Below are 22,003 nucleotides of genomic sequence, written 5' to 3'. Positions count from 1 at the left end.
CGGATTCCGCGTCAAGCTCCTTACTATGATAACCTGTTGGAATCAACCCGTCTTCGGATATAGCAACTGGAAGCGCTGAAACAACTGCGAGAACAAGAAGAGGGTTTACTTCGGAAGCTAGGCATCTTACTAGGCGAATCCTTACCGAAACGCAGGCGATATCGTTCTCCTTCAGTAGGTTCTAGTAACTATAATGAGGACCGAAAGGCGATTAAGGTGAAGCATCTAATTCAGTTCCCTAATAATACTACCTATCGACGCCGTTTAGAATGGCTCTAAGATCTATAGCGAGCATTTATAGGAGACCCGAAACGGTTTAAAACGGGTATAAACCGGATCCTTTTCGCCTTAGATTAAATGGAAGAACGTCCTTGTAATCGATAGTACAGTTATTGCAATAATCTTCCGATAGATATACGATAAGAGGCTAAAAACGACTGGAAAACGTTTGAAGATTAGATACTGAACTATATTCGAGATCTTATAGATTAAGAATCTACTGTTATAAAGCAGCTTAATGATGCTAAGTAACGAGAAAACCAGTTTCCTTTAGACTTTTATTAGTACTTGGAATCCCTTGAAGCCCAATTCCCGAAATAGGATAAAAAAGCTCGTACTCTCATCTTTTATATAAAGCTTTCGTCTGTAATTAGCAACTATATCGACTTATATATCTATAACAAGTTAGAGACTCAGGAAGAGATAGTTAAACTCGCTATTTAAATTTAGTATAGTTTCTAGTACCGAAAACCTCAGGAAGCCCCTAAGTATTCGTCCCGAAATCCTTCTTACTCTTCTCCTTTATCGCATTCTTCCCTAACCTATAAATTGTTATTTTATCCTCGAAGAGTGTTATTATCCCGTTATTACTAATGAAACGTATAGTCAACGACGCTATATACGAAACCTGATAACTACCCTACATCAACCCTATCTCATTTCAATCAGCTGAACCCTATAGACAGTTAGGGAAACCCTTTGACTTATTTTATTTATAGCAGTAATACCTATTTCGCTAACGACTGCCTATAAAAAGGAGTACTAGTGAATAAAGCTACTAGGCACCCCAGTTACCGAGGTAGGGGATCGCGCCCAAATCGGCGGGGAAACGGCAGATACCGGTAGATATGAACCCCGATTACGTCGGTGAAGACGATATACTAAGGGTTCCAGTTAAAGAACGAATATATACTTCTATAACCTTATTGAACTATACCCCTTAATCTATTATAGTCGATCTCGATACTGGAGTAGAGATTAATATTATTAGTCTGGAGTTCGTAAAGTAGAGGAAACTCCGATAGATCGGGATGCAATTACCCCGTATTCGGTTTATAGACTATTATATTATTGAAGTATTTAGTGTTTATAAAGTTCCCTTGGAACTAATAGACTGCTAAGGAATTACTAAAAGAATATACATTTCTTATACCGCTATTAATCACTCCCTTATTACAAACGATTCCCCTATTCTTCTTAGGATACTAAATTTAATATCCTATAAGATCTTATTATACCTAGAAGGGAATTTATAGTGGTTTATAACGGAATCGGAGTATATTCGGATTGAAAACCCGAAGAAATTTTTAAAAATATATCGAGGAGAAGCTTGTGTTTACTCCTTGATGTAGTATCCAGACGTGCCGGAGGCGCTTTTTCCGGAGGAGGAAGAGGAGAATACCCCCTGAAAACCTGAAGATATCCCTCCTGAAATCTCAGACTTTACGGATATTATAAACTCCAGTAACGCAGATATTCTGCCTTCTTTTAAAAGCACTGATTATACTATTGATCTACTCCCTAATACTATTCCTCTTGTTGGACCTCTTTACCCTCTATTACGATATAAACTTTCGATTTTAGAGGAATATCTGTATAAAGACCTAGCGAAAGGCCATATTCGCCTATCCCAGAGTTTAGCTGTAAGTCCTGTCTTGTTTGTCCTAAAGAAAGATGGTACTCTATGCTTATATATAGATTACTACGGACTTAACCAGATAACAGTTAAGAATCGGTACCCTTTACCGTTAATCTTAGAACTCTTGGACCGAGTATCTGGAGTAAAGTATTTCACGAAGTTGGACCTGAAAGAGATATACTACCGGATTCGCATCCGAGAAGGAGACGAATGGAAGACGGCTTTCTGTACCCGATACAGTCTATTTAAATATCTTATTATGCCTTTTGGCCTAATAAATGCTCCTACGACCTTCCAAAGTTATATTCAGACTGCTTTAGGCAGGCTACTAGATGATTATTGTATATGTTATTTAGATGATATTTTAATTTTCTCCCTAGACTAGGAAACCTATATGACTTACCTCCGATAAGTTCTGGAATGCCTGAGACAAGCGCAGTTATACTATAAGCCTAGTAAATATCATTTTATTAGGATAAGGTGGAATTTCTAGGTTATATTTTAACTTACGAAGGTGTCGGTATAGATTCGGTACGAATTTAGACTGTCTAAAATTGGCCTAAACTACAGTTCTATCGAGATATCTAAGTTTTCTTAGGATTTTGTAATTTTTACTGTCAATTTATTCAAGGTTATTCGGAGATTGTATTACTGTTGAGTAATTTGCTAAAGGGGTTATAGAACGGACGAAAATCGGGAACCCTCCAGTTAGAGGCCGAAGAGCGTGCGGTATTCGTACGGCTTAAGAGAGCATTTCAAGATGCGCTAGTTTTACATTATTTCGACCCCGAACTCCCTGTTATTATTAAGACAGATGCCTCTGACTTTGCAATAGGAGCTGTCCTATCGTAGGTCCCGAAAGGGGGCCGAAAACGTCCTATTGTGTTCTAGTCGGCGAAGTTTTCTGGACCGGCCTAGGACTATAGAACTCCTGATAAGGAGATGATAGCTATTGTAGAAGCCTTTAAGTATTGGCGATATTATATTGAAGGGAGTCGCTATAAAGTTACTGTATTTTCGGATTATAATAACCTATTAAGGTTTATAAAGCAAAACTGATTGAACGGCCGATAGGCTAGATAGTATATATATCTAGCAGGATTTGATTTTACTATTAAGTATTAGCCTGGGAAGTAAAATCCGGTTGATAACCCCTCGAGAAGACTAGATTACGAGGATAAAGAACGTCCTAATAGACTCGAGTAGATGCCTACTTTTAAGAGCAAAATTGCTTGGGTAAACCGGATTAGAAAGCTGATCGCGGAAAGAAATAAGATTGCCTATTACGCAGAAGAGAGTAAATTAGCTCGTATAAGAAACCCTGGTAAATCAGCTAGTACCCGGGTCGGAAAGACGACTACGGAAGGGGTTAAGAGAGCCTACTGTATACCAGAGAATAGTGAAGATGCTAGTATATAGGACCCTGGTAAACTAGCTAGTTAGAAACCCGAAATAATAGGTTGTCCCTTAGAAGTTACTATAGGATCGCTGAGTGTTTACCTGCTAGGACCTCAGGATTACTAAGAAGCCGATTGGCTTGGACGGGAATAGATTGTTATTCGTTAATATACGAGAGAGTATACTCGACTAGAAGCGGTTTATACTGTAGAACCGTCGAAATCTATAAAAGAATTGATCCTAGAGCTATAAGCTACGGATCCGGTGACTCTAAAAATCAAGGAAAGGCTGGTAAGTCCAGCCCGAAACTAAAGAGTTTTACCCAAATAGGTACTTAGATACGAATAAGAATTGCTATATTAAGGACGATTATTCGTTCCAGTAGAGTAAGCTGTTAAGTAGGAATTACTCCAGCTTTTTTATAACGATCTATTAGCAGGTTATTTTAATATCGAAAAGACTCTCGAACTGTTATAAAGAAAATACTTCTAGTATAGTATAACTAAAGATATTAAAGACTACTGTAGAACCTGCTACACCTGCTAAGTCAATAAGATAAGACGGTATAAGCCATATAGATCGCTCGAATCGTTGCCGATTCCTATACGACCTTAGAGCGAAATCACTATAGACTTTATCGTAGGTTTTCCTATAGTAAAGAGTCCTGATAGCTCCGAGAAGAATATAATTCTAGTAGTTGTTGATCGGTATATAAAGATGAACCGATTCTTCCTAGTATCTACTACTATCACTAGCTAAGAATTAATAAAGCTTATTTATAAAGAGATTGAACTTAAGTATAGCCCTATTGATAGTTACGTTAGTAATCGAGGTTCTGTTTTTATATTATAGTTTTAAAGCGATTTGTATTACCTGCAAAAGGTATATAAGCGGCTTTCAACCACTTTTCATCTGCAAACCGACAGGTAAACGGAGCGAGCAAATTAAATACTTATTTAATACCTCCGTTACTTCGTATACCAAAACCAAATTACCTAGGCAAATCTCCTCCTAGAAGCAGAATTTGTTATCAATAATACTGTTAATTCTACAATCAAGATAAGTCCCTTTGAAGTACTAATAGGTTATTAACCTCTGATTTCCCGCTATATCGAGGACGATATATAAGAGAGGAGGATACCCAGTGTAATTGAAAGAATTAAAAAACTTGCTGAGCTAAGAAAACAGTTAGAATAAAATTGGATTAAAGCTATGGCAGTCCAGAAACGATATTACAACGAGAAGTATATAAAAAAGGAGTTTAAGAATAGAAGTTTGGTATTATTATCAACCCGGAATTTGAGATTTAAGTTACCGAAGAAATTGGTACCTAAGTTCATTAGTCCATTTCGTGTTCTAAACCGAATCGGATTGCTGGCTTATCGTCTGGCACTCCTAGACAAATACGATCGTTTATATAATATATTTCCTATATTAATATTGGAACTGTAGTATAGCCGAAAAGGAGATGATTTATCTGTAATACCGATGCCAGACTTTGAGAACGACGGAGAGTAGGAAGTTAAAGAGATTCGAGACGAGAGAAAATTCTAGGATAAAACCTTTTTTTTGGTTAAATAGGTAGGCTGGCCTTTAGAATATAATTAGTAGGTGTTAGAGGAGGATATAATAAATGTACCTAAGCTAGTATTATAATTCCGAAAAGTATATAAAAACTAGTGAAAGTATAGGCGATAAGATATTAATTAATATCTATCTATATAAAACTATATCCCGGGGTATACTAGACGCTAACCCTAACCGAAATACCCTAGAAAAACCCCCGAAAACAATATAAACCTCAGAAAATTGAGGTCAGTACTAGCTCCAAGTTAGGAGTTACCTCTATCCAAACCTACTAGGCCTCTATATCCTCTATATTGGCAGCGATCTCCTTCTTGACTTTCTTAAGAAAACGGCACTTAGTACCCGACTAACCTACGAAACCAATATTACTAAGCGATAGACGAGTAATAGACTATACCTCCTAGGCACGTACCTCAGACTCGTACTACGAAAAGTTAGCGATAATTTAGTAGAAATATAGTGATTAAGACTGATATTGGTATTGCAGCTATAGTTCCGGCTAAAGCAGGACGACTACTATAGGCAGAGTTGGCTGTATAGCGCGACTATAGAGTAATATACTATATAAGCTTGCTATCGAGATGTTAGCGATTTGTATACGAAGATAAGTAAGATAAATATATTTATAGAAGACGGCTTAGTAGTACCGGAAATGCCGAATTAGCGGCGATAAGTGGTCTCGGCGGCGTCGAAAGCCTCGATCAGATCTTTGGTAGCGGCAGCGATCTTCTTGCGGCTACGGCGAAATAGTATAGAAACTTGAGGGCGATTACCCTCTTCGTCGAGCTCGCCCTCGGCGTCCTCTATACGATAATCGACGATAGCGCGAGCTACGTTAATAAGGATTATAAGGTCGACGGAGTCGCTAACTATTCCGGTAACGGCCTGTAATCGTTAGTAAATCCCTTACTAATCCGCCGAAAATGTATATAATTTACCGGTGTATACAACTCTTTCTTCGCGTTGTAATGGGAGTAATGCGAGGAGGTCGACTGCTCGAAAGAACAGTTAATCGTGAGGACCTCGCTGGAGCGAGGGTTGGTGTTTTTAAGTACCGAGTGAATACATTTTATATACGGTGTAACCTCGGCGGCGGAGGCGGCGAAAGTGTCTATTGCGACGGAAAAGTGGCCGAAGCGATGACGAGAAGAGAGAGAGAGAGAGAGAGGAAGAGAGAGAAAGAGGGAGAGAGAGGCGAGGACGGGCAGCGAGCTATGTGCAGGAGTAGAGTAAAAAGCGAGCGAAATAATGTGTGGAAGAGAGCCTAAAGAAGAAAAGTTTTGGAAAAGGTAGGAGAGGAGAGGGGTATTTATACCCGAGGAGAAACGGCTAATGTATGTCTGTAAATTTGCAACTGTATATAAGCCTTGCGATTGAGCAGTCGTACAATCTTTATACGTTTTGAAGTTGCGAGGATAATGCGTGAGTTCGGATGGAAATCCGGACGATTCGGCTGTGATTCGGATCTTAGGCCCGAACCGGGAAAGTGTGAGGGTCAAGGACCCAAGGGTAGTAGGACCAGAGTGTCTGGGTACGAGCAGTGCACGCGCAACGTAGGAGCAGAGTGCTCGTTAGGGGTGGGACGGTGGTCTCATTGAACTCTGTCTCTCTCCTAAGTCCTGTCTTCCACCCCCCTCTTTATGCCCTGCGATGACAGCGTCTGGGCTCACTTACCCCGCTCGCTGCCCCGTCATCGACCTTGCTTGTACGCTCCTTCGACGCTCCTCTGACGCGATATCCTCGCCCTTCTGGCCTAGCGTTGTTGTTGCTTTTGCGACCCCGCCGGCGCTGCGGCTTCGGGGCTTCCGTCCTGCGCCCACGCCGACCTTACCCAGCCGGTCCTCACAGAAAGTGGGACCTCGGAGCCGCGAATCCTACTACGGCCCGATAACCGGCCGAACTTTTCCCGAAAACCTCCCGACTATAAGACGACTTACTCCTTACCCTAAACTATCGTTTCTCCTTTCCTACTATATAGCTTGTTGGAGCGGATAGACTGTGAGGTCCACCGGTTCGACACTTATCTATTTACGTGGCTACGAATAGCACTCGACGTATACCTGATATCTACCCGATGTTATCCTAAGTCTTACCCCCTAAGTTCAGACGATCCTCAGTAGTAAGGAACCTGAGGACAGGTTCTACAGAGGGGAGGATAATTTGTAACGAGAGTCTCTAGACGAAGGTCAGGAGGACCCGCCGAATGATACTGGATGATGTCACGATATAGGATAGATAAGAACCCCGTGAGGGAACTCTCTTACGCAGGGCACTTCTGATCCGCAAGGATCAGTCTCTATGTAATTGATAGAAGGCTGTTCACCAAGATATCGCCCGCTGGTCCAGGTCTTTTCGGTATCAAGACATCGTGGTCCATCTCCCTCAACGTGTTCCCAGAACAACCCCTTTACAAAGAAGGTAATACAATATATTAGAGAGGCTAGACTTCTACTTTGTCCTGAGTAACTAGATGAATTAGCTGTTATATACTTGAGAGAAGTAGTGTTAACTCCGAAAACACTAAAAACGGCTTTCTTAATACAATACAATATATTGCTACTAACGAAAACATTATAATTATTACGATCAGCAAGTTATTACGAATAGATCTACTATACCGAGTTAAATTAGGAAGACTCCTTTAGAGATATGACTCTAGCTATACTAAGAATGGTATTACTATTAGAAAACTCTATTTAGAAGGCATCTCTAATATTCTACATATTTCTACTAATATCTACTACGGAACCTGAAACGTTACTATCTATAGAAATAATATCAAAGTAAATACCTGGCAAGTTCTTACTAGGTGAATACTGTCAGGTGCAGGAGGGTATCAGGTGCAGGCGGGGCACTGCCAGGGTCAGGGGCCTATAAATTACCAGCTTCGCCGGAAGTTTTGGAAGGTTCAGAGTTCAACACTGTCACCTACCACCTCCTTAGTGTGAGGACCGGCTGAGCGGGGCCAGAGTGAGGCGCGGTCCGGAAGCCTCGGAGCCGCAGCGTAAGCGAGCCTCAGAAGCAACAACGGCACTAAGCTGGAATGGCATAAATAGCGCGTCAGATGAGCGTCGAAGGAGCGCACCAGCAAGGAGGACGACAAAGCAGCAGAGCGGGGAAGTAAGCCCTAGCGATACTGTCACGGGCATAAGAAGGAGGGCGGGAGACAGAGCTTAGGGGAGAGGCAGAGTTCAATGAGACCACCACTCAACCCCTAACGAGCACTCTGCTCCTACGTTGCGCGTGCACTGCTTGTACCCAGACACTCTGGTCTTACTACCCTTGGATCCTTGATCCTCACACTTAGAAGCGATAGCTGCGCAGACGCTGCTCCTTCAATGCGAATCATCCTTTCACTCTCCTTTTCTCACAGCAATCCCAATTTTTCGATCTGACAAATACGAGGGTGACCTCTAGCTAAGTAGATCTAGAACTTCGTTAACTACGATGGAAATTCTGCTGAGATGGATATCTTTATCGTCAATAACTACAGCTCTATAAGATTTAGAGGAGCTAAGGACCTCAGTCTCAGCTATCGATAACGACCGAAGGGTTATCGAAATTGTTGTAAGATTCTTTACTAACAAACTCTGAAACTTAAGACCTATTACTTCTGACAGCTCTAGTTATATCTAACCTTAGATACTCAATCTATATAGCTAAGCTAGAAGATTACTGATATCAGTTGTCTATAGATCAATATTAACTTTGAACAGAGCTTAAAAGAAGAAGAAGAAGAAGAAAGGTATTGTTAATAGTTTTATATAAGATAAACGTATTACCTTTACTAGTCTTATTACTTGCTAAGCTAGATAATAAACTTGTATTATAGTTAATCTCTTAGCAAACCTTACTATTCTATTCCACTAATATAATGTTTACTAGTCTACTTCCTTTATCTTTCTATAGTAGCTTTCTCTCATTAAATAGCCAAAGATTCATACCTACTATCTATAGAGCTAACTGCTATTTATATATATCTCTAAAACCCGAGATTAGAGTCTATTCTAGCGAGCTTTATATCTGCTACGAGGTTTCTATCATGTCCCTGTAACTAGTAACCTCAGAGGTGTCAGCTTTGATGCTGAGGTAGATACTGAGTTGGGGAAAACAATCCCCAGAGGGCAGGGTCCCTCTGATCAGAGGGATACAGTTGCTAGGATGGTGCCCGGGGGGCTGGAACTTGCCGTGGGCCCATTTTTCTTTCGCACCATAAGTAGGGCCATCCTGGCCATTGCTCTTTAGACAGGACAATCAATTTAGCACCTTTCTTCACACTTGTTGCAAGCTCAATTGACGAGCTTTCTTTGCGTGCAAAGCGATCTCCTTCTGATCAGAGGGAGCTCTATCTGCACATGTTGTTTTGACCTTGTTTAGGCTGCAGGGACCCAATTTGTAGTGGTGTCGCCTGACCTATCTTGTCCATCTTGTCTGTCTGGCATTTGGCCGTCTTTGCCCTCCCCCTTGTTTTGGTGGGTATGTGGGTGTAGATGTGTGTTTTTGCACCATTTCAATACTTCATAAACACTGGTATGATCTATGACAAAGTAAGATATGATGATGGTTGATTGAGTAAAGGTCTTCTGGGGACAAATCTGAGGGGTTTTTATAGATGTTAGTAGTGGTCTCTGAGCTGTCATCTCTAACGGGATGTGGGCCCAGACACTGTTGTGCAGTGCTAGCCTCCACCACGTAACAATATCAGCTTTTACTACTAGGTCAAGATTTTAGGTTGTAATACCAGCATTAGCTCGTAGTATATTCTATTACGGTCTAGTATCTATAAAAGTCTCTGCTTACCACGGCTGATCGAATATTCCTGATTAACGAGCAGGTTATCCGGCCAGAGCTCTATAAGTATAAAGGCATCGAACCCCATAGTATTAGTCTAGAACTACAATATATCTGGCTCTAGGTCTGAGTCTGATACGTTTATTATCCTCCGTTCCGTAAGTATAGGTAGATGGAGTTGTTGTATTCGAGTAGCTTGCTACTAACCTCGTTATGATTGCATATCTCGGAGGCTTATATCGGCTTGTTATTCTTGGATAGCTGATAGAGTACGCTGCGATGCAAAACCTAGAAGCACTCAACTTCGGACTAAGTGTACTCGTGGCTTTCGTGTTGGTGCGTCTCCTCGTCCTTTTCTACCAAGGGATGCTGGATACTGCCGAGTCAGCCCGCCTTGGACCGCGACGGGCAAGGCTTATCAACCAGGTAAGGTAAAGTGCACAATTGGGCCGGCGGCAAGTGTAGAAGATGTGTGTGTATTGAGTGATATCCGTAAAAATGGACGATAGTCCAGACGGCCCTACTGATTAAAGATAGGTCCAGTCCTTCCGACTTGGGTTCCCCATCCGCATCCCAGTCCAGCCCTCTGATCAGAGGGCCCCAGATTCCACGGGACAACATCCCCCTAACCAAGTATAAGGCTCTGAAGGCTAATAGCCTTCGGCTTCGGATTCAGCCACCTCTTCCACTTTTTCCTCTTCTTCTTCGGCCAAAGCCTCTAGCTCAAGCCTCCTAGCTAGAACTGTATTCTAGTTCTGTTACGTCAGCGAAATTACAGAATCTGTCCGAGTTAGCTCCGTGCCGGAAATAGCCTGTCACCAACTTCCGTTCCGAGATGTGCACTTCCGCTCCGTTCCGCATCCGCCCTTTTTGATAGGGATCACCGAATAACACCGCCAAACCAACCAAAATTCAGGTTTATTGTAGACACAAGTGAGCACATCATAAATAATCATATAACCTCAGATGGTGTATCCGACTAGACGGATTGGCGGACGGGACGGATTGTGCGGCTGCTTCGGATGTTATCATGATGGAGACACGAATCTCGGACCACTGTTTAGCTGGGACAATTGTTCGGTTACGTATTGGTGGCATATGGGAGGCCCCTACCAGATGAACTGACATAGTTCGGCCCCAAGGGGCCACACCTCAGCTGGCACTGCCACATCTCAGCTCGCATGGCCAGATTTGAGCTTCCTTAAAACATCCAAATGAAGGGTACAAGACTGCTCTGCTGCAAGCGGCCATTGCTTGTCGCAAATTACCCCTGCACCAAAAAGCGTGTGGATCCTATTACTTCATGACGGTGGTGGTTACTCTAACACCACCACCAGGATACCTGTATATTATATCTGGGAGGGCCTAAGGGAACATCACACAATTACGTGGTAAAATTTACTTTTAAAGACCCGGCTTGTAATTAGTATTTCGCCCCTCAACTTAATCAGTACTGTACTGTACCGATGACAATAAATATATCTGTATAACTCGATTAGAAAATCGGGATCCGTGCTCCTCAACGTCGTACGAGGCTGAAATCGGGGAGAAGCATTGCAGCTGCGAACTTGGGTGACGTCACATTCGGAGCTGAGTGCCGATCGTCATGATGACACCCTGATGTTGTAATATGCTTTCTTTAGACATATCGAGACGGCTGCGAGACATATGTCATTTCTCTGGTCCGAAATGTCTCAACCAGAACGGTTGACCAGTAAATCCATGGCTAACGGCTATAATTATTGTCCCCCAAGCCTGGATCAAGCATGCTACTACGGTGTAGTAATTATGACCTACGGCAATCCTACTGCAAAACTCTTCTACACGTCGATCACATACGACGAGAGAAAAGATCAGAGATCGAGCGTTACACTCAACAGTTACTTTTAATGATACAACGAAACACGGGTTTATTACAGGTGGATACCTGTCTGGTAATTTAAGGCATTGCAGGGAAATGGATGCCTGTTCACTAAGGCAGGTCGGTCTTTATTTAGATTACTCCGGGAAATACAAGTCAGATTCAGGTTATATTCCGCTTTGTTGCTAGCGAAAGATCTATGGAGTAAAGGAACGTAATACCCATATTTATCTTTCTTACCACTGACCATGGGTAGAAACGACTGGCAGGAACACGCTCATCATTCTTGGCCTTGGTCATACGCCATGCACAACAGACCGTCAAGGATCCCAATGATTGGATACCCCTTATGGCACCATTCCCTACTTCCCCCAACCGGTACAGATACTCTCGCCGATCGATGACGACCTTTAACAGTCAAGTAGAGTATCCCCACATCCGGTTACAACTTCGTCGATAGGGGAGCTGCTTCGATAGTTCGAGTCTGGAGAGCCTATGCATTACCGATTAGGCAAGATGTCAATCAAGTAGGGATAAGGAATGAACTTACATCGGTAGCCAACAGGGGAGTTCTCGTAACAGAAACCTTTTCATATCGTCAGCTTTGATTCTAAGCGCGGTCTGTTGAAAAAGTTGTGCGCTGTTATAACGTACGAACACAGCATCCGTCCCCGAGACTAGATATCCACTCCCACGAATGAGCCTCAAAGCTGCCATCACGAGAGTCAGTAAAGAGAAGTCGAGACAAAATGTTTGGATTCGTGCCTGATGGGATGATGGCCGTCAAAAGAGAAAGAGGCCTCTCTGCCAGACCAACCGACGTCGCTGTAAAGAGTGATCTCATAAGCTTGGGCTCCGGTAAAGAGCGCAGCCGCGACGTTGAGGAGCTTCATGGTGACGGTGGAAAATCTGGGAGGTGCTGTCTAAGTTTTATGAGATAGAGAGATAGCTTTCACAAGAGAACCTGTGGTGACTGCCAGCAACAGACTTTGAATTCATCGAGAAGACGGGTCTTTTATAGACCTCGCTCCAGCACTTACTTGGTTTCAGTCCTGGAAGGGCTTGAGTGACAGCCTTTTGCGTCATGGATTTCAGTTCTCCAGCCTGCCAACTTGAAATGTCTCAGTCAGACGGAACAACTTGAGAGAGATTCCCCTCCCCCCTAGATGTGATGATCTTCAGCTTGTACAACTCGCTTAGCTGTTAGCAGAGAAGATCATTCTAGGCTTGCGACCCAGTGTAACATGAATTACCTAACGCATCCAGCTTACCGCTGGTCACCGTATCAAGGTACGTACGTAACGTGTAGTACAGTACTCGGACTGGACCACAGACCAACGTACTACGGTATCCAATCAGGGTCCACGCCACTAAAGGTAAACCTGCCTTCTACCAATGAAAACCCGGAAGTCAATTTCATTCACGGTTCCATAGCAGGGCTGTCCGAATCGCTTTCTGCGCCTCCGCATAACGATCCCTGCTCGATGGGTTCGACGTGTAGTGCGTCCAATGACGGATATCTTATTTTTGGGCAATACACCACACAGGTCCAAACCATGAGATGGGCCTTCGAAACCCATACACGGAACACAGGACATAATTATTCAATATCTGGAATGTCGATGCGTGAAGGCATTAGGAGGTGGTTATAGGCCGAGAGTGATAGTTAAAGCTGCTGGCCTAGACAGCGGAACTGGAGCTGGCGAATATGGACTTGTTAGCCTGCTTCCGCCGCACTAAGGGAAGAAAAGAAGGTAAAAGAGACAGCTAACGTGCATGATAAGCCAGTGCACCAGACAAGCCCGTGCACCACTTTCCACCGCCCTACTATAGATATCCTCAATTGCAACAAAACTACCCTACGAAACAACGATAACGGAATCAGAAATAGATAAACCAGCCGATTCTGTAGCTTCCTGCCACATGCGTGCATTTGGCCAGGCTTGTCGCAATACAACACAGCAACGAATGTTCGTATAAGACCCCTGCTTGTCCGCTTGTCCGCTTGTCCGCTTGGGCAGAATCCGCGATTCAATCTCGCGTCCTTCTACAAGTTGCGTGCTGGTGCTGGGCAGGGCAACGGTACGATCGCAGAACACAACAGCGCGGCAGGGGTACCAACCGAGTATTTCATCCATCTCTGAACAGATGCTCTCCGAGCGAGCTATGCAGTTCGATGCCGAAGAAGTTTCCGACCAGCCGTCTACATGGCATAAAGTGTATATGATCTGATGCGATGTCCCGGACTGCCCTGCTACTTTGGGCTATAGTGCTGGCGTGATACCGTTGGAAACAAGTACTGCAAATTGAAGACCTGTCACCTAAGAAACCTCATAAAGTACGTAGAACAGGGCTACAAACTAGGCATTCACAGCAATTATGCCACACGGGATCCACGTGAGCAGTTGTTTGCCGAAGAAGTATAGTATGTGGAACGGCAAAGGAAGCACGGAGCCTCCTAGGCCAGTATTTCACCTAGTATCACTGGCGTTATGCCCGGCTAGACCCCTTAGCCTTAACACTAGTTCGATACTAGTAACACCCGAATCTACAGGATAAGTGCCGTGTGATCATTCCGCTCGGCTTGAAATCTGGGGGCTCAGCTGCGTAGCATTGTTGTCAAGTGGTATTGTGATTGGCAGTCCGCTGCGCGCTACCGTCTTGCCGCCATCAGAAAGCTGGTAGAAACATTCGCCCGTATTCTTTAACGAAAGCAAAGACGGCAAGGAATAGAACGGTGTTTCGTACCAGGCTGGATCAGACAAAGTAAAAGCTTTTTCATTTTAACGAAAACACTCCCTCCACGGTGTCGAGAGGGAGCAGATGGCAAAAGTGCTCGCAATCAGACATGCAATCTCGCATGGGAGGTTCAGTGCTTTCAGAGCGGGCTGGTGCGCTCACCGGATCCGTTACGGCTGCTGCTAAGGGGCAGCCGACGAACAGGACCCACCACGTGTACAACAGCCGGCGCGGCTCTATCATCATATAAAAGGAAAAGCTACTAGGGCTCAAAGTGTGTCGACAGCGAAGCATTCTACGGCATCCGATGTCGATTTCTGAAGCCGGTCCAAGATTAGCAGACATGAGCAAAAAGGAAGAGCGACGTACCTTCTGCCGAGAATCCCGATACTATTTCATACGGATAAGAGGGGCAGGATGGTCATGACCTCACCGCCGACACAAACCGACAGATACAATGCACAAACTCCTGATGAAGCTCTCGAAGGTACAAACAGCACAGAAACAGGCGCCGTTTGATGAAATTAGGTAGATACGTAACACAGCCAACTCTATCTTAGCGGGCGGCACACATAAGCAGCCTCCGGCGTTGTTGACAATTGGATTATCACGAGTCCGTCGGGTGCCCCCACAGCCTTGCATCAGGTACTCCAAACGCGACCAACTCAGGAAATTACAGAAGACGCGATCCGGTTATTAAGCTGATGCGAGGCCCGCAAGCGAGGCTAAGGGGCATGAAACAGTATCTCTCCTATCTAGCTACGGCTGTGCCTATTCCCATATTTCCAGAGCAGCCTTCGTCTAGGATGGTTTGAATTTTCACACGATTCCTGGCATCCCTCGCCTGACACCTGGCTCTCCGAATCCAGGAACGACCAGGGGCTTCCTCTTTTCCGTCGATGTTCGGAAGACGGGGAAATACCTCATGAAAGCTTGGCCGTACGCTTCTTCGACGAGGTAAACAGTGACGCGCCACCATGCTAGGATCGCGCTGACGATCCAGAAGTAAGCAGCCACATACATGCCTGTGCTTACCCCTGGTCCGTAGGCGAAGAGGCAGCAGGCGATTGTCGAGCCTATGGCGAGAGTTGTCATGACACCGCACAAGACCAGGTCCCGCGCTGCCGAAGCAAGTGCCTATCTGGCGTTAGCTCCCCTGTCCAAAGCAAACTCTGTTTCCAGGGGCGCGCAAACATACCCCCGACCAGGTAAAAACGTCAGTACGACGAACCAGGAGGCTAGTTCGGGAAATGCTCGTGCACGTTGTGCAAGGGAATGTAATCGGTAGTCTGCAGTGTCAGCACGAGGCATCTCCGTACTTCCCGTCCTGTCAAGGTCCGAGACGTCAAACAAGCTGCTGGCAACAACTTGCCACCAGGAACCAAAGCAGTCCGGCACTCATCCAAAAACTATCCCAGAGCACATTGATGACCGTGATGAGGGTGTCTCGGGCTGGGTAACCTTTCAAGCCAGCCAGGAACTGGGCCAGTCCGCCCCAGAAAGCAACAAAGGGAAAGATGCCGGGAGACTCCTCATTCCCCCACCAGCGAGCAATCCAGGACGCAGTAATCCCGCAAAGCCGGCGAGACCAAGGGGCAGGTGGGGCGATCGGGCGCAGGAAGATGCTAACTCCAGGATCAGCGTGCGCAAGGCGATCGACCTTCTCGCTATCCTCGCGTGCCACGGACATGGTGCTGAGCGATGACACGGGAAGATTTCAAAGGCTGGAGTCTAATAGAAGGGACTGTTGTGATTCCATGAGGAATTGTGATGGAGTGATCAAAGCTGAAAGGACTGTTTATTTCTAATCCCATATCTAGTGCCTAATTGCAAAGCAACACAAGTCGATGACACTATCGATCATGTACTTCAGTACGTTTGGGAAATTGTGTCCTCGATTGCCATGTCCGCGCAATGTCGTTTGTCCACCCGTGGAGACCAGGGGGTTGAGAAGTGCCGTCCGAACCGGCGTATGCGTCATCGAGCCATCCGATAATCCGCGAGCGGTGCCGTTATCCGCGGAATTACCGGCATCGAAACCCCGCGCTACGCCACCTAGGGATCCAGAAACTATTAGAACAGGTTCCTCAGAGTCAAGATATCTGGCGATGAAGCTTTTCATGCCAAGTATATCGGATTCTCAATTTTTGATCTAATTAATTAAGTACCACTGTACACACAGGGAGGGGCTCAACGCAGACAGTGCACATGATTGACAATGGGGCAGACGGCTAGAATACATATTGCGTTTATTAGCTGCAGCCAGGACCTGAAACTGACTCGATAAAATGACAGATCCCGATTTTGGGCGTAATTATGGAATAGGAACGAATAAGACCGTGTGTCCCCCCTCCTTCGGCGTCTTTACCATCTAAAATGTGTTCTTATTTACAAGACGGTTTCATGTACTCTGCGCTCACGGACATAACAGCCTCTGAAGCTTTATACCGTACTTTACTTGCCCAAGCTGAGTGAGCCTAGGTACTAAATTTGACTAAATCTGAAAGTTTAAAAACGGCTCCGCATCTCAGTTCCACTTGTCAAAAGGATCAGGCGCTAGTCCAAGGATCAGGATCACAGGATCTAGTAAAGGAGGCAAACCCATGTACTATAGTCAGCTAAAGCAAGCTGGCAGCTAACTGCGCCACTGTACAGACGTCATCCTATACGTATATCTCGTCTATAAAGGAGTAAGCTCTCTAAGGGAAAAGAGGGACAGAGAAGCAAGCAAGACAATCAATCAAGACAAGACACAAAAGTCCTCAACTGTCATTTCCCAAGATTCAGAGGTGCCATGTTTCCGACACCACTAGCCTTGATATTCGTCTTACTAGTATAATTTGTACTAGTACTGTCAATGTCAGTAACTAGGCATTGGGTAACTAATTAATAGAGCCAGGACAAAGTCTCATAGGAGTGTCATTGTTAGTTCTCCTACATTGAGCGTTTCCACAAACCTAAGCGACCCCTAGAGACGCAAGAGCTGCAAGTGAGATTATCATATCTCATAGTTTTTCTACCAGCTTCTTTATGTCCGGAAAAATATACTAAAGTTTTTTTTAAAAGCTCTATTCAATGATATATAGATATTTAAGTTATCACTTGACCTTTATAGAAATGTAGAGTAGAGGAGGTAATGCTTATATATTATACCTTAAGATCTAGATTGAATACCCTTAGTCAAATTTATTAACCCTAATAGTATTATAATAATTTCTATACTACTAGAACTACCTTGAAAAGGCCAATCTTAGAGTATATATATATATGTAAGGTAGATAACGTGTTTTATAAGCGAGCGGTACATATAAGCGAGCGGTACACTTTCTTGGCAGAACATGACCTTCCAACTTCTCCTACTAATTCTACTACCATTTCGCCATGGATTCCTCCTCAGTCGAATCTAGGATTATTTCCGCCCTCAAGGCTATACAAGATGATCTAAAACTTAGTCTTCGAAAGGTAGCTGCGATCTATAACGTACTACTAATGACCTTGTCTGCTCGACGCGACGGTCGGCCTGCACGACGCGATACTCCAGCTAATTCACGAAAACTTACGGATCTAGAGGAGCATACGATTATTCAGTATATAACTGAGCTCTGTATACGCGTATTCTCTCCTCGGCTTCGTTTTGTGGAAGATATGGCCAACCGACTGCTATGCGAACGTGATACGCCCCCTGTCGGCAAGCTCTGGGCTCACAACTTTGTCAAATGCCAACCGGAACTCCGGACGCGTTTTTCGCGTAGATACGACTACCAGAGAGCTAAATGCGAAGATCCGAAGATTATTCGCGAGTGGTTTGCACTTATATACAATACCAAAGCCAAATACGGTATCCTTGATGAAGATATATACAACTTTGACGAGACTGGGTTCATGATAGGTATGATTACTACTGGTATGGTTGTAACTACCTCCGATGGCTATAGGAAAGCCAAAAAAGTCCAGCCTGGTAACCGTGAGTGGACTACGGTTATCTAAGGAGTGAATGCTCAAGGCTGGGCTATCCCACTATTTATCCTTTTAAAAGGGAAATATCACTAGGAGGGCTGGTATCAATGTGGTCTTCCGGATACCTGGTATATTGGAGTAACCGACAATGGCTGGACTACAAACGAGAAAGGCCTAGATTTCATCTAACACTTCGATCTTTATACGGCATCTCGTACAAAGGGGAAATACCGGCTCGTAATCCTCGACGGCCATGAGAGCCACCACTCCGACTAGTTCGAGGCCTACTGCCAGGAGCACAATATTATTACACTCTGTATGCCTCCGCATTCCTCACATCTAGTCCAGCCACTGGATGTTGGTTATTTTGGGCCGTTAAAAAAGGCTTATGGCAATCAAATCGAGGAGTTGATGCGTATGTACATCACACATATCACCAAGTTGGATTTCCTTTGTGCATTCAAAACGGCATTTTTTACCGCTTTTATCGACAAAAATATCCAAGGAGCGTTTGCCGGAGCCAGCCTTATACCGCATGATCCAGAAAGGGTACTTTCTAAGATGACTATACGGCTTCGAACTCCAACTCCACCAACCTCACGGCTAGGCACAGCACTACCTTGGCTATCTCAGATGCCACAAAACGCCCAAGAGGCTACCTTACAAAAGGACCTTATTAAAGGCCGGATATCCTGTCAAAAGGGTCATGTGTCAAAAGGGTCAGGAAGCTGGATCCTGGATCTGCAAAACACGAACCCAGATCAGTGTGATCCGGATTAGTGCGACTCGGATAAGTGTGATCCGATCTCTCGGAGACCCGTCAACCCGGGTCTCCGTGGTCCAGGAAATTGGGAATAAGAAGGAAGTTCATCTCTGTTAGACAAGCAAGAAAAAGGACATCCTCAATTTCCATCCTCAATTTCCATCCTCAATTTACATCCTGAATTTCCATCCTAAATTTGACTCCCAACGTTCAGAGGTACTGTGCATCCGACATATCCAACCACCAAGGCAGTTCTCCGACATCTATGCTGGCTGCCGTAGACCAATTGGCCAAAGGTACGATGGTTGTGATGCATGAAGTGGCCCTTCTACGTACCGAGGTCTCGGCATTACGAAAGGCCAATAAGGAGCTTAGTAAACGATGGAGGGCCAAAAAAACACGTATATGGCTTGGAGGGTCTCTTACTATACAAGAGACACAGGATTTGCTGGCCCAGAAGGCTGTGGATAAGCCATAAATCCAAGGAATATGGCCGAATAGTAGTAGTGAGGGGGGGTCTCGTACGAAGATTCGGTGCTGTGGTCTGTGCGGTAAGCCTGGCCATAATGCACGTACGTGTCAAGAGGCTGGAGAATCGTCTGATTCATCTATTTCTGGTTCAGTTATTGTTATTTCCTAGTGTTGTGGTGGTATAATTGTAGAAAATCGGAGTAGGGTAGTGGAAAGTGTTGCACTCGCTTATATGTTGCATTCGCTTATAAAATACGTTAGATAGGAACTTGATAAAGGTAATACATATAAAGTTCTATAAGAGAATATTCTCTATATCTATAGGAGTAATATACCGAGGAGGATCCAGTTAGATATCATATATTGATATACTATCTGATTAGTCCTCGAAGCTAACTAGCCGGTAGTTATAGTTATCCCCTTTACCTGTCTTGGGAAAGAGTTACTTGCCGACATTCATTCTCCGAAGGAGGAGCCTGGGCCAGCGGTAACCGCGCTAAGCTGCGTTTCTAGAGACTGCGGACCGTGGGATACCGTGTAGCTGAGTTTCAGGAAACCGCAGAGCCGCTGAGCTGGGTTTCCAGAGACCGCAGACGCCATTGGGCCGCGTTTCCAGAGACTGCGGCCGCTACTGAGCTGCGTTTCTAGAGACCGCGGACTGCGAACGCCACTTAGCCGAGATTCCAGAGACTGCGGAGCCTCTGAGCTGCGTTTCCAGGTACTACATATACCACTTGGGCCGCGTATCTGGAGACTGCGGGCGTCACTGAGCAGTGTTTCCAGAGATAGCGGGCTCTCCTGGTCCGCATTTCCAGAGAACCTACGCTAATAAGGCTACCTATTACCGTGTTTCCAGACACCACAGACACCATTAAGCCGCGTTTCTAGGGACCAAACACGCCGCTAAGCCGGCGTTTCCAGACACCACAGACACACTAAGCTGCGTTTCTAGAAACCACAGACGCCGCTAAGTATTGTTTCTAGACACCGGTAAGCAACACACTTTGACGTCGAGGCTCTAGGCCCAGGTTATACAGGAGAGGAGAACAAGCGGGAGGAGACACACCCCTTATCTGCGACGGCATAAAGGGTCGCGGCAGCCTGGGTGCATCTGAAGTCCGCTGGATACTGCACGTACGCGAGCCAATTACCCTGTACCATTACCCTGCGCAGTCACTAAAAGCCAACCGGACAATCGCTGGCTGGCGAGCTTCAAAATTTCCAGACTTTACGATCTGCTTCTCGTTTTCGCTTGACGACTATGGCTGCTAAACCCGACTTGACGGTGGATGTTGAGCCGTTGAAGCCGACTGTGAGCGACTACGACAGCGTCAGAGCAGCTGAGCAAAAGCCGACAACATATCCATGGCCTACGTTTGGCTCGTCCGAAGTCTCTCGTCCGTCCTTCCGCCCGTACTCCCTCCGTGTCTCCGACTCCACCGACTTCGCCTCTGCATGGGGGCGGTGATTGCCCCGACCCTGATCACTCTTCTCGAAAAGAACTGTCCGTACGACTTCACCATTCAAGTGCACACTTCTCCCGCCGTGTCGAGCAAGGCGGTGCGGCGGTTTATCTACATTACCTTGCACGCGGAGGACAAAGACATCGCTGATAGCGCTGGGCTAGAACAGACCATCCAAACCGAGCTCGTGCGCGTAGTGCCGAGCCGCTTTAGCCCTTTACACCTGAAGTTCTACTGAGAGACATATTGATCTTGGCTGAAGGATGGCGGGGCGAGAAGGAAATAGCGGGGTTATAACGAAGACGGTAAGAGCACGCATGCGCTCTTTGATAGCGCAGCGTCTTTTGCCTCGTTTGCCACCCAGCGGTTTCTGACAATAATTGGTAAGTGCATCGGTCGGTATACAGGTGTAGCACTGGACGAAATCCGAAGTAACGTTATGCTCGTTCGAGAGTGACAAAGATCTTCTAATCTGACAATATTGCTGGTCGGTCAGATGTAAGGGGCTTACTCAGACCATTGCTCGGATGAATCATTCTCATGAGGAATCCACTTTTAGTGTTGAACAAACTGCAACCTCTGCCGGAAATTGATTGCCCCTTAGTCAGTGCTTCACCGGCAGATGTCCGGTTTGATCGCCGCAGCTGGGTGACAACAGCAATGAGAGGATGCGTGAATGAAATCGCTTTAGTCCCAGCTCTCCTCGGAAATGATTGATAACTGTCAGAACCACTGCATGGTAAACGAGGCAAAATATACCGTGCGCGCGAGGTACCACGAGCGCAATATCAATAGTATCAACTGCGTAATTGATGGCGTTGATGATGATAGATTGATTGTGTTGTTCTGGGTTAAATTGTGGTGTGTGGGTGACGCCCAGCAAGTCAAATATCGCCAAGCCTCTGTGGACCTGTGCCGCACCCCTGAATTCGGGTCCACACGTTCCAGCTAGCACCGCTAAAGTGGCACGCGTGTCACGAAATACCATCCTCTTCAAAACATAACCGACTTGTGATCGCGGAGAGTCAAGAATATCCCGTAGTCTTTGGAGTCCT

The 22,003-nt window shown here is 45.2% G+C and overlaps 2 protein-coding genes across 2 annotated transcripts; one reads left to right on the top strand and one right to left on the bottom strand.

Annotated features, from left to right (window-relative positions):
• Positions 1-15,113: 15,113 nt before the first annotated feature.
• MFIFM68171_06666 (uncharacterized protein) lies at positions 15,114-15,984 on the bottom strand (the record flags this gene model as incomplete). The annotated part of the gene is made up of 3 exons (XM_071062086.1): positions 15,114-15,431; positions 15,493-15,532; positions 15,677-15,984. The coding sequence occupies 3 exons, from the start codon at positions 15,982-15,984 to the stop codon at positions 15,114-15,116; spliced, it is 666 nt and encodes a 221-aa protein (XP_070918187.1).
• A 4,956-nt stretch (positions 15,985-20,940) lies between these two features.
• On the top strand, positions 20,941-21,186 carry MFIFM68171_06665 (uncharacterized protein; the record flags this gene model as incomplete). The annotated part of the gene is made up of 1 exon (XM_071062085.1): positions 20,941-21,186. One exon carries the CDS (start codon positions 20,941-20,943, stop codon positions 21,184-21,186), a length of 246 nt encoding a protein of 81 aa, XP_070918186.1.
• Between the last annotated feature and the right edge of the window lie 817 nt (positions 21,187-22,003).

Source organism: Madurella fahalii (genome assembly GCF_045866475.1).
Source record: "Madurella fahalii IFM 68171 DNA, scaffold_3, whole genome shotgun sequence".
Classification (NCBI taxonomy): Eukaryota; Fungi; Ascomycota; class Sordariomycetes; order Sordariales; genus Madurella; species Madurella fahalii.
This window is presented reverse-complemented; position numbering and strand designations above follow the sequence as displayed.